The 19,378-nt window shown below is 41.7% G+C and overlaps 1 protein-coding gene and 1 pseudogene across 6 annotated transcripts in view; both read right to left on the bottom strand.

The window, feature by feature from the left end:
- Dgkg (diacylglycerol kinase gamma) overlaps positions 1 to 19,378 on the bottom strand; it is a 200,951-nt gene that overhangs the window by 117,638 nt on the left and 63,935 nt on the right. For all 6 annotated transcript variants that reach the window (XM_036203478.1, XM_036203477.1, XM_036203475.1 and 3 more), the window contains one exon: positions 12,176 to 12,346. In XM_036203478.1, coding sequence (XP_036059371.1) covers positions 12,176 to 12,346 — 171 coding nt within the window. The remainder of the gene's footprint in view (positions 1 to 12,175; positions 12,347 to 19,378) is intronic.
- On the bottom strand, positions 3,104 to 3,223 carry LOC118594353 (annotated as a pseudogene).

Raw genomic sequence — 19,378 nt, forward strand, 5'->3', positions numbered from 1 at the left:
TATCCACTCCCTCCCCTGCCCCCCATGGTATGTACCTGATTGGAGTTTAAGTTCTTTACTTAGGGGTCATAACCTTCTCACTCTCTTTGCTTCCTCAGAATATTTTGGCCAGAGGCACACAGTACATGCTGTGTGATATAAAGAAGGTCAGAGTGTCCCACTAGTATTGTTCCAGGAAAATGGGTTCATATGACCCATGTTCAGACATGTTCCTTTTAACCTTCCCATACTTTCTCACATGTGAAATAAATATGCATGCCAGCCCTTCCAGGGTGATCATGAGACTGACAAGAAGAGAGAAGATGCAGCCGGCCGGTGGTGGCGCACACATTTAATCCCAGCGCTCGGGAGGCAGAGGCAGGCAGATCTCTGTGAGTTCGAGGCCAGCCTGGTCTGCAGAGCGAGTTCCAGGAAAGGCGCAAAGCTACACAGAGAAACCCTGTCTCAAAAAAAAAAAGAAAGAAAGAAAGAAAAAGAAAAGATGGATTTGAAATGTTTAGCAAATAAATATATGGTGTTGAGCTGAGGGGAGGTGCTCTTGCTTTGACAATAGGTGGAATTTCAGGGATGCCTTCCCAAAAGATGCATGCTTAGTTCTCAAAATAGTTAAGTTCTCAAACTTAACTTGTTTTCAGTTATTAAAATGAGGAAATGATTTAGATTCATAGGATAAAAAACTTAAACCAACAAAAATGCTGAATACATGGCCCTATCTGCACCAAAGGTTGTAAGGAAAAATATTAGCTGAAGATGGAGAGGAACCAAGACCTCAAAGACACTGAAGGAAATGGGCTCGCTGGGAAAGCGACCCAAACAGTGAGCATCCATGGCTAACTGGGAAATGTGAAGGTTGGCTATGTTTGGTAATAGTTCAATAACACTGTATTTGAACGTGACAATAGTGTTGGGCTTTCACGTGAGTGTGATCTTAGAGGTATATACTGAACTATTTCTAGATGAAATCACGTGATTCCAGAATCTGCTTTGAAACAATCAGAAGCAGAGGGAGTGGGCGGGAGTGTATGGCCAGAACAAGAGTTATGGTGTTAGTGCTGATGGAGGAAGCTGCAGGGTTCACGCATGGTGTTCACTGAGCTCAGCTCTCATCTTTCTCTGAAATTTTCTATATTTAAAAACAAACAAAACAGCACTTAGACAGAACCCCAGGTCAGCCCTCTGCCTGTAGACCGCCCTCACTCTCTCAGTGCATCTCTCCCACAACTCCTGAGGAAGCTCCCTGCTCCACCAGAGGACATGCCTAATGCTAGAACCCCAGGTCAGCCCTCCACCTGCAGACATTCTTCCCGTGCTCTCCCAGGCCCCCCCCCCCCCCCCTGTGCTCACCCAGGCCACTCCAGTGCTCATCCAGCCTTCCCCACCCCCTGCCAGTGCTTGCCCAGCCAACACCCAACTGCTCTCCTCTCTTTGTCACCACATCCTAGCCCCCAACTCCAGCAGAGGGCACATGCCGGCAGCCAGACCTCCAGCTCCCAGCTTGAGTAGAACCCCCTCCTGCTCAATCAGAGGCTACACTGGCCATCAGAAGCCCAAACTCCAACTTTGGTGGAGACCCTCTACTTAACCACAGGCCACTCCGGCCAGAAGACCAGAAAGGAAACAGAAAACAAGGAACAAAACACCCATCCAACACAGACAAACTCAGAAATTGGCACCTAGACTTATAATCATCCCAAACCCAGATTCCTAGATGCTAGTGTAGAAACATCATCAACAACAACCAAGCAATGTGTCACCACCAGGGCCCAGCTGTCCTACTACAGCAAGCCCTGAATGTTCCTACATAGCTGAAGCACAAGGAAATGACCATAAAATAAAACTTGATGAAGATGATAGAGGTCTTAAAGGGGAAATGGATAATCCAGGAAAACACAACCAAAAAATAGGAAGAAATGAATAAATCCTTTAAAGAAAGCAAAGAAAAACCCAACAAACAGATTAAGGAAACTAATAAAACTGTTCAAGACTTGAAAATGGAAATAGAAGCAACAAAGAAAACACAAACTGAGGGAATTCTAGAAATGGAAAATATAGGTAATCAAGCAGGAACTACAGATGCAAGCATCACCAACAGAATACAAGAGCTGAAAGAGAGAATCTCAGGCATTGGAGATAGGATAGAAGAAATAGATTCATTGGTCAGAGAAAATGTTAAATCTAAAAACTCCTGACACAAAACATCCAGGAAATCTGGGAAACTATGAAAAGGCCAAACCTAAGAATAATAGGAATAGAAGGAGATGAGAGGCAGACCGAGTGGCAGCGGCAGTGGTAGAGACGAGGTTGTAATAAAGACCAGAAACTGAGCTTTTACCCACTGAGGAGTTAGTGTAAACAAGGAGATTAAGAGCTTGGAACAGAGGCACCTTTAACCCCAGCACCCGGGGAAGGAGCCATCTCCATGGGATGTGACCAGAACAGATTTTCTGAACACTCTGTCTGAGGCCAATCCAGGGCCTAGCTGTTGATTCTGTGAAACCCAACAACATGGAGGTGTTGCTGAGATTACCCTACTAAACAACCTGCTCAGCTGAGATCCATTCAGGAGAGGGTTCAGAATCCTACAGTCTGCAGTCTGAGGAAACAAGATCAGCTGAGGAGTTGACAAAGGAGCAAAACATGACCTGAGAACACAAAAGAAGATGCTGCCCAACCACTGAACCAGATCACCAGAATCATAAGCCTACCCTACACCAAGTGGAAACAGGTAAGCCCCCATCTCTGGCCCGGCAGATCAGGTCTGTAGCCCCTAGGCCCTACCCATTGGAGTCCCAGGGACCAGACAGCTACCTTTCCCTGCTCCCATTGGACTAAGCTGCTTCCGAACAAACAGAGCCCAGCAGCACCGATTTAACCAAGAACTCCTAGTGGACCAAGACTAACAATTAGAACAAGAGAGGCACCTTCAGACACAGACACCGCCTACACTGAGCAGAGAAAGAGATGAGAAGACACCAGTGCAAAAATACAGGCAACGATATAAATACCTATATGACATCAGAACTTAGTGATTGTACACCTGCAAGACCTGAACATACCACGGCAGAAGAAACAGAAGAAATCAATCCTAAAAATGAGTTTAAGAAGATGATAGAGGGCCTTAAAGAGGAAATGAAAAACTCCCTTAAAGAGGAAATTAAAAATTCCCTTAAACTGATAAGAACAGATACTACACTTGATCTTAGCCAAAAGGCCGAGAAGCGATAAAAATTCCCCTAAAGAAATGGAAGAAAAAACAAACAAACAAAAAATTGGAAGAAATCATAGAAAGCCAAGAAAAAGTAATTAAACAGATGAAGGAAACAGTTCAAGATTTGAAAATTGAAACTGACACAATAAAGAAAACACAAACTGAGGGAATGCTGGAAATAGAAATCCTGACTAAATGAACAGGAACTACAGAAACAAGCATAACCAACCGAATGCAAGAGATGGAACAGAGAATCTCTGACATTGAAGACACAATAGAGAAAATACATTTGTCAGTCAAAGAAAACATTAAAGACAAAAAAAAGTTGTAACACAAAACATTCAAAAAATTTGGGACACCATGAAAAGACCAAACCTAAGAATAATAGGGATAGAAGAAGGAGAAGAATACCAATTCAAAGGCACAGAAAATATATTCAACAAAATCATAGAAGAAAACTTTCCTAAACCTAAAGAAAGAAATACCTATGAAGATACAAGAAGCTTACAGAACACCGAATAGGCTGGATCCAAAAAAAAGTCCCCTCACCAAATAATAATCAAAACACTAAACATACAGAACAAAGAAAAAATATTAAGAGCTGCAAAGGAAAAAGACTAAGTAACATATAAAGGCAAACCCATCAGAATAACACCAGACTTCTCAATAGAGACTGTGAAAGCTAGAAGGTCCTGGACAAATGTTATGTAGACACTAAGAGACCATGGATACCAACCAAGACTATTATACCCAGCAAAACTCTCAACCACCATAGACTGAGTAAACAAAATATTCCATGATAAAACCAGATTTAAACAATACCTATCCACAAATCCAGCCCTACAGAAAGCACTAGAAAGAAAAATCCAACCTAAAGAAGCTAAACACACCCATGAAAACTCAGGCAATAAATAATCCCACACCAACAAGCACCAAAAAAAGGAAAATGCAACAATACCACACACACACACACACACACACACACACACACACACACACACTAACAGGAATTAACAATCACTGGTCATTAATATCCATCAATATTAGTGGTCTCAACTCACCTATAAAAAGACACAGACTAACAGAATGGATAAAAAAAAAAAAAAAAAAAAAAAAAAAAAAAAACCAGGATCCATCCTCTACTGCATACAAGAAACACACCTTAACTTCAAAGACAAGACACTACCTCAGAGTAAAGGGCTGGGAAAAGGCTTCCCTATCAAATGGACCTAAGAAGCAAGCTGCTGTAGCTATCCTAATATCTAACAAAATAGACTTCAAACTAAAATCAATCTAAAGAGATCAGGATGGACATTACATATTTATCACAGAAATAGAAGGAGATGAATCTCAGCTCAAAAGCCCAGAAAATATATTCAACAAAATCATACAAGAAAAATTTTCCTAACCTAAAGAAGGACATGTCTATAAAGGTACAGGAAGCATGTAGGACACCAAATAGACTGGACCAGAAAAGAAAGTCTCTTTGCCACATGATAATCAAAAGCTGCAAAGGAAAAAGGCCAAGTAACATATAAAGGCAGACAAATCAGAATTATACCTGGCTTCTAAATGGAGACTCTAAAAGCCAAAAGGGCCTGTACAGATGTCCTGTAGACTCTAAGTAACCATGGATATCAGCCCAGATTGCTACACCCAGCAAAACTTTTAATCATCACAGAATGAGAAAACAAGATAGTCTATGATAAAGTCAAATTTAAACAATATCTATCCACAAATCTGGTCCTACAGAAGGTACTAGAAGGAAAGCTCCAAAGCAGGAGGTTAACTATACCCATAAGAACATAGGAAATAAATAATGGCACACCAGCATAACCCAAAGAAGGGAAACACACACACACACCAAAATAACAGGATTTAACAATCATTGATCATTGATATCTTTCAATATCACTGGACTCAATTTCCCAATAAAAAGACACAAGCTAACAGAATGGATGCAAAAATAGGATCCATTCTTCTGCTGCACACAAGAAACACACCTCAACATCAAAGATAGATATTAACTTAGAGTGATAGAAAAAGTATTTTCCAAGAAAATTAGACCTAAGAAACAAGCTGCCATAGCTATTCTAATATCTAACAAAATAGACTTTAAACCAAAATTAATTAAAAGAGACAGGGGAAGACACTTCATATTCATTAAAGGAAAAATCCACAAAGATGATCTTTCAATTCTTAACATCTATGCCCCAAATGCAAAGGTACCCATATTTGTAAAGGAAACATTACTAAAGCTTAAATCACACATCTACCCTCACACATCGACAGCAGGAGACTTCAGTACCCTACTCTCACCTGTGGACAGGTCATCCAGACAAAACTAAATAGAGAAATACTGGAGTTAATAGATGTTATGAACCAAAGGGACCTAGCAGATATCTACAGAACATTTCACCCAAAACAAAAGAACACATCTTCTCAGCACCTCATGGAACATTCTTCAAAACTAATCACATACTCAGTCACAAGGCAAGTCTGAACAAATAGAAGAAAATTGTAATAACCCCCTGCATCCTATTAGACCACCATGGATTAAAGCTGGATTTCAACAACACAAATAACAGGAAGCCTACAAACTTATGGAAACTGAACAACTTCCTACTGAATGACTACTGGGTCAAGGCAGAAATATGAAGGAGATTAAAGACTTCCTAGAATTCAATGAAAATAAATGCACAATATACCCAAACAAATGGAATACTGTGAAAGCAGTGATAAGAGTTCATAGCACTAAGTACTTGCATAAAGAAATTGGAGAGATCTCACATTAGTGACTTAATAGCACACAACAACAAAAGCAAGCTCACCTAAGAGGAGTAGATGACAGGAAATAATCAAACTGAGGGCTGAAATCAATAAAATGAAAATGAGAACAATACAAAGAATCAACGAAACAAAGAGGTTTATTTATTTATTTATTTTTATTTTTATTTTTTTTAGAAAATCAACAAGACAAACCGTTATCTAAGCTACGTAAAAGGCAGAGGGAGAATATCCAAATTAACAAAATTAGACATAAAAAGGGAGACATAACAACAGACACCAAGAAAATCCCAAGAATTATTAAGCCATACTTCAAAAACCTGTACTCCACAAAATTGGGAAATCTAGAAGAAATGGTTAGTTATCTCAATAGATACTATCTACTAAAGTTAAATCAAGATCATATAAACAATTTAAAAATATCTATAACCCCCAAGTAAATAGAAGTAGTCATTAAAAGTCTCTCAACCAAAAAGAGCCCAGGGCCAGACAGTTTTAGCACAGAATTCTACCAGAATTTCAAAGAAGGCATAATGCCAATAGTCCCTAAATTATTCCACAAATATAAACAGAGGAACATTGCCAAATTCATTTTATGAGGCTAGTGTCACCCTCATAGCTAAACCACAGAAAGATTCAACAAATAAGGAATTACAGACCAATTTCCCTCATGAATATAAATGCAAAATTACTCAAAAAATACTTGAAAAATCCAAGAACACATCAAAAAGATCATCCACTATGATCAAGTAGGCTTCATCCTAGAGATGCTGGGATGGTTCAACATATAAAAATCAGCCAACGTAATCCACCATATAAACACACTAAAAGAAAAAAAAAACAAAACAAAACCTGCTGGGTGGTGGTGGCGCATGCCTTTAATCCCAGCACTTGGGAGGCAGAGGCAGGCAGATCTTTTGTGAGTTCGAGGCTAGCCTGGCCTACAGAGCAAGATCCAGGAAAGGCACAAAACTACACAGAGAAACCCTGTCTTGAAAAACAAAAACAAAAAGAAAAAAAGAAAAGAAAAGAAAAAAGAAAAAAAAACCCACATGATCATCTCATTAGATGCCAAATCAGCCTTTGACAAAATCCAACACCTCTTCATGATAAAAAAAAAAAGGTCTTGGAAAGATTAAGGATCAAATACCTAAGCATAATAAAGGCAATTTACAGTGAGCATATGGCCAACATCAAATTTAATGGAGAGAAATGTAAAGCAATTCCACTAAAATCAGAAACAAGACAAGGCTGTTCACTCTCTCCATACCTATTCAATACAGTACTCAAAGTTCTAGCCAGAGCAATAAGACAACTAAAGGAGATCAAGGGAATACAAATTGGAAAGAAAGAAGTCCTTTTTTAAAATTTGCACATAATATGATAATATACATAAGTGATCCCAAAAATTCTACCAAGGAACTCCTTATAAACAGCTTTAGTGACATTTATTAACAACAACAACAACAACAACAACAACAACAAAACCAGTAGCCTTCCTATACACAAATGACAAATGGGCTGAGAAAGACAACAGGGAAACAACACCCTTCACAATAGCCACAAATAATATAAAATATCTTGGCGTAACTCTAACCAAGCAAGTGAAAGACTTGTATGATAAAAACTTCAAGTCTTTAAGAAAGAAATTGAAGGGGTTGGGGATTTAGCTCAGTGGTAGAGCGCTTGCCTAGCAAATGCAAGGCCTGGGGTTCAATCCTCAGCTCCAAAAAGAAAGAAAGAGAGAGAGAGAGAGAGAGAGAGAGAGAGAGAGAGAGAGAGAGAGAGAGAGAAAGGAAGGAAGGAATAAACAAACAAATAAATAAATAGAAACCAGACGGTGGTGGTACACACCTTTAATCCCAGCACTCGGGAAAGAGGCAGGCAGATCTCTGTGAGTTTGAGGCCAGCCTGGTCTGCAGAGTGAGTTCCAGGACAGGCACCAAAACTACATAAAGAAACCCTGTCTTGTAAAACCAAAAAAAAAAAAAAAAAGTTGAAAGAAATAAAATGAAGAAGTATCAGAAGATGGAGAGATCTCCCATGTTCATGGATAGGATTAACATAGTAAAGATGTCCATCACACCAAAAGCAACATACAGTTTCAACAAAATCCTCATCAAAATTCCAACACAATTCTTTTCAGACCTTGAAAGGACAATACTCAAGTGTATGTGGAAAAAGAAAAAAAAAACCAAAAAACAAAAAATAGAAGAACTTCCATAGGTATCACCATTCTTGATTTCAAGTTCTACTACAGAACTACAATAATAAAAACTGCATAGTATTGGCATAAAAACAGACAGGTTGATCAATGGAAATGAATCAAAGGCCAGAAATAAATCCACATACCTCTAGACACCTGATTTTTGATAAAGAAGCCAGAAATACAAAGCATCTTCAACAAATGGTGCTGGTTTAACTGGATGTCAGCATGCAGAAAAAATTTGAATAGATCCATATCTATCACCCTGCACAAAACTCAAGTCCAAGTGCATCAGTCAGATACACTGAGCCTAATAGAATAGAAAGTGGGGAGTAGCCTTGAATACATTGGCACAGGAGACAACTTCCTGAACAGAACACTGGTAGTACAGGTACTAAGAACAACAATCAATCAATGGGATCTTATGAAACTGAAAAGCTTCTCTAAGGCAGAGGACACTGTCATCTGGAAAAGCAGCAGTCTACAGACTGGGAAAAGATTTTCACCAACTCCACATTTGACAGAGGGATAATATCCAAAAGATATAAGGAACTCAAGAAACTAGACATCAAAAAACCCAATAAACCAATTAAAAATGGGGTACAGATATAAACAGAGAGTTCTGAATAGAAGAATCTCAAATGGCTGAGAAACACTGAAAGTAATGTTCAACATCCTTAGCCATCAGGGAAATGCAAATCAAAATAACTATCTTACATCTGTTAGAATGGCTAAGATAAAACACACACACACACACACACACACACAAGTGGCAGCTCATGCTGGAGAGGATGTGGATCAAGGGGAACACCCCTCTACTGTTGGTGGGAGTGCAAACTTGTACAGCCACTATGGAAATCAATATGGAGCTTCCTCAGAAAATTGGGAATCAATCTACCTCAAAATACAGCTTTAGCATGGGCATATACCCCAAAACACTCCATTCTACCACAAGGACACTCACTCAACTATGTTTGTAGCAGCTTTATTCATAATAATCAGAAACAAGAAACAACCTAGATATCCTTCAACTAAAGAATAAAAAAAAATGTGGTACATTTACACAATGGAGCATTTACTCAGCTGTTAAAAACAATGGCACCATGAAATTTGCAGGCAAATAGATGGAACTAGAAAAAGTCATCCTGAGTGAGGTAACCCAGACCCAGAAAGACAGACATGGTATGTACTCACTTATAAGTGGATTTTAGCTGTAAAGTAAAGGATAATCATGCTGCAATCCACAGACCCAGAGAGGCTAGATAACAAGGAAGGTCTCCCTGGGAAGGGATTTTGTGGGTGGCTGGGGATGGGAACAGGAGGGATCAGGTGGTATGTGGGGGGAATGTAGGGAGAGAGTACTGGGAGAGACAACTGGAATTGGGGGGTACTTGGGGGGGGGAGTGTGGTGGAAACAGTGCTGTGGGAACTTCCTGGAATCTATGAGAGTGATCCTAGCAAAGACTCCTAGTAATGGGAGCTACAGAGACCGAACCAGCCATCTTCTATAACTAGCAAGGCTTCTGGCAGTGGGACTGGAACAACCCAGCCACAAAACCTTCAACCTACAATCTGCCTGCAAGATGTGCTGGGGGTAATGGTGTCACAGAAGTTGTAGGAGTGGCCATTTCATGACTGATCCAACTTGAGGCTCATGCCACAAGAGACAGCCAATTCCTGACACTGTCTGGATGACCAGGATCTAAAGGCTGGATAACCCAGAGACTCAGGATAGAACCAATGATGACTGAAAAACTTCAATGAAATGATTACTAATGATATTCTACTATACTCATAGATTGGTGCCTAGCCCAATTGTCATCAGAGAGGTGTCAAACGGCAACTGATGGAAACTAATCTAGAGACCCACAGCCAAACACTAGCATGAGTTGGGGGAAACCCACAGAGGAAGGGAGGGAGGAAGGACTGTAGGAGTCAGAGGGGTCAAGGACACCAGGAGAACATGGTCCACAGAATCAACTAAGCAGGGCTTATAGGGGCTCACAGAGACTGAAGCAACAGTCACAGAGCCAGGATGGGTCTGAGCATCTATGTTATGGATGTTTAGCTTGATGTTCTTGTGGGTCCCCACTAGTGGGTGTGGGGGATGTCTCTGACTCTTTTGTCTGCTTTTGGAACCCTTTTCCTCCTACTGGGTTGCCTCATCCAGCCTTGATATGGATATGAGGGTTTGTACTTAGTGTTATTGTAACTTGTTATGCCATGTTTGGTTGATATCCTTGGGAGGCCTGCTCTTTTTTGAAGGGAAACTGAGGAAGAGTCAATCTGGGGGAGAGGGAAAGGGGAGATGACTGGGAAGAGTGGAGGGAGAGGAAACCATGGTTGAGATGTAATGTATGAGAGAAGAAAAAAATACCTGTAAATGGTGCCCAATGTGGGGCACAAACCCATGACCATGATATTAGGAGTCTCATGCTCTACTGACTGAGCTAGTTGGTGGGACCTAGAGAGAAAACTCCAGCTACATGTGTATATATATATATATATATATATATATATATATATATATATATATATATATATATATATTAAAAACAAGCCTTTTCCCTTTCTATTTGAAAAAGTCAGTCTGAGCACCACTGACATGAAGGATCTGACACATCCTCCTTGGCAACTATCAACAAGCACAATGCCACAAGACTCAAAGCCCTCCTAACTGTTGGAAATAATTTGATATTTCACTTTTCACTTTAGCCAGAGCAGAAAAGAAATCTGCTACATTTGCACCAAATTAGCATTTAAGACCTGCATCCTGAACACCTCCAGCCCATGGGAGAGTTTAAGCTCAGCAAATGATCAAGCTGCCCATTCGGGTTTGGCAGAGCTAACCTTTGGCATACTTCTCTTGGTAAAGTTTAAGTTTTGTTGACTAGTCTTACTAACTGAATTTTAACTTTTGGTACAAAAGTTATTTCTTTGCTGCTACTTGACTTCCCAAGAGAGGCAGATATAAGATGAGCTCTGTAAGAGCTGTGAAAAGCATGCCAGAGGCTCCAGAGGTCAGGAAAGTTATCTGGGATAGTTCTTTAAGATGACACACTCTGCTGCCTACCTCTTATTGTGTGTATATAAGACAGGGTCTCATGACGCAGCCTTGGCTGGCCTTGAGCTCACTGTGTAAAGCAGGCTTTCCTTGACTTCAGAGACCCATCACAGGCATGTGCCACCATCCTCAGCATCTTAAGGTGTTTTGAAACTGACTTTGAAGTGTTGCAAAACCAAACCTAACTCTTCTAGTGAGCAGAGAACTCGAGTATAAGGGGGTGGTGGAGAAACGGAAACACATTCTACCAAGATTGAGACTTCTTAGAACCCAAGGGAAAGGAAGGAAGGAGAGGGAGGTATGGAGAGAGGGAGGGAGGAAGGGGACAGAGGAAAGGGAGGAAGAAAGAACAGAGTGATTTCCTGGTATGGAGGCATAGGCCTTTAATCTCAGCTCTCGGGAGGCAGAGGCAGGCCAATCTCTGGGGATTCAGGGCATCCTGGTCTACATAGTGAGTTCCAGGATGATCAGGACTACAGAGAAAAACCTTAAAATAAATGACATAAAATAAAATAAAATGGGAAAGAATAGGGAGGCAAGGAAGGGAAGAAGGACATCCTGTAGTTATGGAGTTCCGGGCTCACATAGGTGAAGATCAGGTGTTGAGTATCTTTTCTTAAGAAAAAATAATGACCAGGATAAGTCAATGGCTTTCTGCTTAGAGAAACCCAGGAACCCTGCCAGACAGAGCAATCTTGAGACCTTGGTAGCAAGCTCTCTCTTTCAAATGGCCAAGGTCTCAGATGCCCTTCCCAACTTCCATGCTGGTGCTATGACCTGGGTAGATCCTAGGACACATTGTCACTGCTAGTGAAGAGACAGAGAAACCTCCCCAGGGACCAGATACATCTCCACTGTATAAGGAATGACTCAGGAACCATGCTGAGGCCCTAGACAGGTGAGCACTTACATTCTAGCTTATCCTGAGGTCTCCCTGTCTCCAGCAGGGACAAGTAACACACAACATCTTTCAGGTACACCATGGGAGCATCTGAGCTTGAAGACAGAACATCAGGATCTTCCCACAGGGTTAGAGCCTCCAGGGCTTTAGGCAATGCTTGTGTCTCAGCCACTTTTGATTCTGAAAGACAGAAGGGGGGCATCCAAGGACCTCCACGTTAGTAAACATTAATCCTCCTTACAGTCCCATCTTCTTCATGGTTGAGGTGAGAATGTTCTTTAGGCATCTTAGAAATGTAATTAATACATATTATGTAGTGTGGCCGCAGACATACAGGCTGTAGTTATTTTTTAGGAATGGCTTCAATTTTGATCCATTTAGGAGTCTATTTCCTTGCAGTTTATCCATTCTCTGAATTTTCAGGAAAAGAAACAGTGAATCCTGGTGATAACACAGGAAACAGATAAATTATCACTTTACAAACTACTCTAAATGCTTAATTTACAGAAGTAATTCTAGGTGGGGTTTCACCACATTTATACCATTTCTTAGTGGAGAGCTAAGGAAGCCTTGAAAGAATGTGATGTCCTCTGTGGGTGTATGCTGTTGACTTGAACCAGCCGCGTCAAGGACCAATGCCTCAGACTCATGGGAGTGCAAAGCCTTCCTCAGGTGAGGCTCAGAGAGATGGCAAAGCCTTCCTCTGGTTCACATATGGGTGTTGATTGTGTGTGCAGAAAGTGTTCACTGTGGTTCCCCCCACCATATTTACCTCTTGAAGACTGCTCCCCTACAGAGAGTGTGTCCACTGAGTTAGTGAAACCTGTCTCCTTGTTCAGCTGATGTAATGAACCCACTCCCTTGATCAGCTGGTGTGCAATAGCCACACCTCTTTGTTAAACTGCATCTAATAAACACTTTGCTAAGCTTCTAGGGACCTGTGGCTTCTCCATCGGAACCTAGACTGTCGAATCCCAGCTTTTCTGCATCCCTATGGCTTTCATCCCTTCATTTCCTCACTGTCCCAGGTAGGTCAGTCCCGAGAGCCATGCAAGGATGTGGTAGCTGGTGATTTTCATCTGCAAATGCACTTAATGATAAACGATAAGAGCTTGATATCCAAAACCCTACTGACAATCATCCCATTTCAGAAATGGGAAACTTGAACTGTTTGGCGAGAAAACGCAGAAAGCGACTTGCTGTATGCTCCATGAGGAAAAGTACCCCCCCCCACACACACACTATTTCTCCTAGTTCAGAAATACAAATTTTATTATCAGTAAGGATACTGGGAGTTATTTTTCACTATGTAAATTCTATTTTCTGAGGTACTTTGTTCTTTCTCTCCCTAGCTTGGCTACTTTCATACCCATGAGGACTCTTTTCATAACCAGTAGGATGTACACCACAGGGACACGACTGACCATGGGCTAAACAGAACACTACCAGTGAGCAAGCCAATGGAGGCACCATGATGCCAACAAGCAGTGTGTGCTGCCAACCTGGACAGAGGAGGCAGCTGCGAGAGCCAGAGAGCCACACGATAGGAGAAAGCCCCAGGACAGCAGAGCTGAGAGAGAAGGCCTGCCCAGTCCTGCGTCAGACTGATGGTAGTGAAATGAGAGGTCCCTGTGTGTTACAGAGGCCCGTGAAGAGACCCCGATGGAGCCTACACAACACAGGAAGGAAGACAGAAAGACGAAGAGAGGAAGCTTCACCCAGAAGTCTCACAGAGCCAGAGGTTTGAAGGTAATTTTCTATCGGACAAGACACTCTGGAGTTGCAAGAAGGTATGACCTCTAGCCTCAGAAGTGAGCAGTAGAGATAAAAATCGTGTGAATGAGATAACAACAGAGACAGTGAGTTGGGGGGATTGAGATGAAATTACTTATGCAACCAAACTATTAAAATCATCCCTGGAAGAAATGCCATGGAAATTCATCACAACCATGTGGTAAAGAAATGAGAATATGGTCCTTGGTACTGCAGAGTCCCTAATGCCCCAAGTCATTGCTGTGTGCTCCGGTTACTCATCCATTAAAACACCATCCGTGACTCCCACTTGGTCTGTAACTCAGAGCAACACAGGACCAGATGTATTGTCCCACCTGACTCAACTAGTACCTGGTCAGAAGATATGGAGCAAATGTTCATAGGATGTTATATTTCAAACAGGGCCTGGAGAAAATCGGAGCCAAGTGAGAGGTGAGATGCCCCCTAGCATCTTAGCATTTGGAAGAAGTTTCCATGTTGTACCAGGGGAGGGAGGGGCACTCTGGCAGATCCTGGCATTCTCTGTGAGTTGAGGACGAGGTGGGAGCCTGGAGTGGAGACTGGGGAGCTACATAGAGTTATGTACAAGGCTCCTTTATTGCAGGTGGATTCATCTTCAGTTCTACAGCTGAGTGGGGATTATTCCTCCCTGGGGAGGAAACTGCCTGAGGCTGGGCAATGGGGGTGGTTATGGTTGGAATGCTGGTATGGGAAGAAGCAGGACCAGAGAGACAAACTCTGGGATGAAAAGAAAAGTTCCATTGATGAGAATGAGCATCTATATGTTATGAGAATCCACATGTTACCAGTAGGGGACGCAAAAGGACTGCCTCAACAGTGAGGTAGCATCAGCTCTGGATGTTCAGTGGTACATGGATACTGGTGACTATTTCCAGGTAATCTCATTTTACCCTAAAACAGCATAAGGATATTTGTTGAAATGCAAAAACAGTCTGTACTCAGCATTAAGAGTCGATAAAGATTCTATACAAATTCTCCCAGAAAACCTAAGGGGTAAGAATCCTACCCAACTCATTTAAAAAGAGCAGCCTTGCTGCAAGACCCAAATCAAAGACATCATAAGAGGGTGCGTGTCAACAGTCTTCACAGACAGAGATGAAGAAGCTGCACAATGTTAACTAAATGTGTTAAGTAGAAGTTAGCAGAGACTTAAATGAAGGGACACTGTGCTAAAGGATTAGACCCAGAGTTTTAAGATACCAGTTTTTTCTCATCATGAGTTCAGCAGATTTCATAAAATAAAAAAACACATTGAATTGTATTTAATAAAAATTAAGAAATTATGGAGATAGGGTTAAAAGCATTTCTTGCTCCTGCAGAGGACTCTGGTTCAATTCCTAGGACCCACATGGTGACTCACAACTACCATTACTCCAGTTGTAGATCTGAAGCCCTCTTCTGACCTCCATATGCACCAGGCATGAATGTGGTGCACACACATACATGCAGGCAAAACATCCATACACACACAATTCACATAAAGTAAAATAAATAATTCTTTTTTATTGTTTGTTTGTTTTTCAAGATAGGGTTTCTCTGTGTAGCCTTGGTTGTCCTGGAACTCACTTTTTAGATCAGGCTGGCTTTGAACTCACAGAGCCAATACTTCTTTTAAAAATTAAGAAATTTTGTTCTTTAAAAGACCCTGTTAGGGCATGGGAGAGGATCAGTGGTTAAAAGAAAAGATTTGAACATTTTTGTAAAAGATGATTCATAGATGACCGTTGGTCTACTGAGCACATGACAGGACACCACCAGGAAAATGCAAACATAGTGAGAGGCCACCCTCCGTGTATTAGAGCAATGAGAAATGCAGATGTTGATGAAGGACCGAGCAGCAGGGGCCTTTGTGTAGCCAGGTGTGTAAATGGCCCAATGGTCTTGAAAAAGAGCTTGTCAATTTCCTATAAATGGAAATGTGCACAGTACCTGCTACATTATATCTGGTATCCCATTTCAAGGTGTTTGCCCAAGGGGAATGAAAGTTCTCCCAACAAAGGCTTATAAAAGAGTATTTACAAGTTTTTTTTGGTAATAATCCCAAAATGGAAGCTGTACAAAAGTCCCTGCCCCAAGAAATGAAATAATTATGGAAACTCTATCTGTTAGTATACTAATTAACAACCAAGGCCTGGAGGTGGTGGCACATGCCTTTAATCCCAGCACTCGGGAGGCAGAGCCAGGTGGATCTCTGTGAGTTTGAGGCTAGCCTGGTCTATCAAGTGAGTTCCAGGAAAGGCACAAAGCTACACAGAGAGACCCTGTCTCTAAAAAAAAAACCAAAAAACAAAAAACAAAAAAACAAAAAAACCCGAATAATTAACAACCAAAATATGCTGACAATTAACATATTAACATACACAAATGGTTAAATATCAAAATGATTATGCTGAACAAAAGAAGTAAGAGCTAAGAAAGGAACTATTGCATGATTCTGCTCACAGAGAGTCCAGATGGTGCAGCGACCTCCCTAGTGACAGGGGCAGATCACAGAGTGCTTGGGGTGGGGCATGACTGGAGAAGGGACCCACCAAGAAATCTTTCCTACATGGTGGGATGTGCTCTTTCTCTTGGTGTGCTGCTGGCTTCTACAGATGCACGCATACCTCAGAAGATTTCGATTTTATAATACAAACGTGTGTAGTTTATTTTCTGCCAACTACAGTTCAGCTGAGCTGTGTACGAACATTACTTTTTCCTGAAGATGGTCCAATTACTCGAGTTCTGGGTGGATCATGAGTTCTAGTTCATAAGCAGGTTTAGTTTACTCCTGCATGGAGATGCTAGACACTGCTTATCCCATTACTGTCTTTCCTTCTCAGGCTCCCACATATGAAGTACCCAAACCTCCAGTCATCTAAATGCATCTCCCAGTGACCGAAGACAAATGGCCTCTTCTGTACCACATCAGCTCTCATCCAGTGCCCGGTTGTAAGCCCCTTCCCTGAGGTGGGGTTCATCTGCCCATTCTGCCTTTGCTCCTAGCCTCTGCAGTCCTTGTTGACTTCCAGTGGGGCAGTGTGGCAGAGTGGAGAACTTTGGGACTCTAGCTCTGGGTTTGCAATAAATGGTGTGTGTCTTGCTCAGGTGGGCTCATTTGCCAGGCTCAACCTATTTCTCTTTAAACCCATTAAAAGAGGTCATTGCAATAAAACTGAGGTTCACTCCAAGTCTTGAACGACAGAAATGTTTGTAACTATAATGTTAAGTGAAAAACAAATCTAACTTCAAAATTAAATATGGTTTGATCCCAATTATGTAAGAAATCTATTGAAAAAAAAACTACAAGATCATACACATTTAACTGTAAATATGGTTGGGTTCAGTTTTCTTTTTTCAAGATGAAATTTGTTAAAGAGCAGTTTAGGTTTATAGCAAAACTAGTAAAGGTACAGAGATTTCATTCACATACCCTGTGGCCCCCCAGGTACGTAGCTACCTTCATGATCAACATGCCACAAAGAGTTCTGTACTTGTCATAACTGGTGGCCCTGCATTGGCCCATCACTGTCACTCACAGTCTGCAGCCCACAGTAGAGGTCACATGGTAACTGTGTGTCCCGTGGGTGTGAACAAAGGATTTGGACACATGTCTATCACTGTAATGTTGTGCAGAGGAATCTAGTCACCCTGAAGTTCCTCTGGGCTTGGCTGTTCATCTCTTTACCCTGGACTCAGACAACCACCAATCTCTATTATCTTTATTGTTTGTTGTTTCATTTGGAGGGGTCTAGGGGTTACTCTTCAAATTGTCTACAGTGTGAGTTTACTGCTTTTATAATTGTAAAGACTGAAAAAGCAGGGTATTTCCTTCAGATATGTGGGTTGCTGAAAAAGCTCAACAGGTTAAGAAACAAAATAAAATCCCAAGGACCAGAATTTTTCCTTTTCCTATTGTGAGGGGACAAATGTCAGTGACTCTGGAGGGCTTTGGGTCAGTACGTGCACTCTGTGAAAGACCCTTTCTTCTGCCCTGCTCTGGGAAGGGATGACTTAAGGTGGGCTGTGCTACATCTGAGCATAGGAAGCTATGATTGGTAGAGGCCATGCCAATCAGAATCTAGCATCTTCCGGTGTCTACTTGAACAACAGGAAAAGGCTGACATTTTCCAGAGATGGCCAGATCACAACTGAGTCTAGGACTTGCCTCCTGTAGGAAGGAGCTTCCTGTGAAGCCTTTTTCTAGTCCTAATTCTTATTTTTTTTTGTAAACAGAGGCATTAATCCATCTATTGAAGGAAATCTAGCAGAAAATGGATTATTCTTTAAATCCCCAGTTTAAAAAAATATGAAAAAAAATTAAATATCTCCCCAGGCTCCAACTCAGATAATTGCCTTTCATGATTTAACCCATAAGGCTTGGTGTTTTTCTTCACCATATGCAGACAAAACGGTGCATGACAAATCACTTCTCCAGGAGGAAGTCTGTAGAACTTTCTTTTTGAGACTCAGAATGATAGAGCCACTGTGAATGAGCAGGGCGATGGATGTCCACCCGTCGTCAAATATCTTACGACCTCCCCTCTGTGAGTTCTTCGATACTGTCTCCTTAGCCACCAAAACAAATGCTGTTCCCATTATTTTGGGCCTTAAGACATGAAATGCAACCTGAAGGTTTCTCTGGAAGTTCCAAGTGCTGGGGTAAGAAGTTGGGGCTGGAAGTTTAAAAACTTGCCTTTTCCTCCCTGTGGGAGAAGGTTTTCTGTCCGAATTTGATCTGTTAGTCCATATGAGATGTAAGACTAACTTGTGCCTTCAACTCATTCCGCCAGTGGCCCTGGACTAGTGGAGTTAGTTGAAGGGTGCTGGCAGGAGAGAGCGCACCAACAGCCTTGAAAAGTCTTCCCTCCAGCTACCCACCAAAGGCATCAGGAAGGCCACGGTTCCCTTCATCCTTGCTTCCTGGAGCTCCACACGCTGCCTTGATAGCCTTCTCTTTCCAAAGCATGTTCTGAGTTCCATGTGGTGTTAATTTTCTCTTCTCCCTCTCTCCGGTATCTCACCCCCTCCCTCTACCTCTTTCCTATTCCTCTCCCTCTCTTCTCCTGCCTCTTAAAAAAGATTTGCTTTTGTTGTTTTCAGTTATGTATAGTGGGAGTGTCTGTATGTGGATATGCATTCATGAGTATGTGTGCCCGATCTGGCCTCTGATCCCCTGGAGCAAGGTTACAGCCACCAGATATGGGTGGTGGCAGTGAACTCAGGTCCTCTAGAAGAGCAGCAAGTGCTCTTAACAGCTGAGCCATCTCTGTGGTCCCTCGCTTTTCTTTTTAGGTGAAATCTCCATGTGGCTTAGTCTGGCCTTGAACTCATGGACTCAAGTGATCTTCTCACCTCTGCTTCCTGAGAAGTTGGACTTCCAGCATGTATTTTATTACACACACACACACACACACACACACACACACACACACACAC

The sequence above is a fragment of the Onychomys torridus genome, chromosome 12 (assembly GCF_903995425.1).
Source record: "Onychomys torridus chromosome 12, mOncTor1.1, whole genome shotgun sequence".
Lineage (NCBI taxonomy): Eukaryota > Metazoa > Chordata > Mammalia > Rodentia > Cricetidae > Onychomys > Onychomys torridus.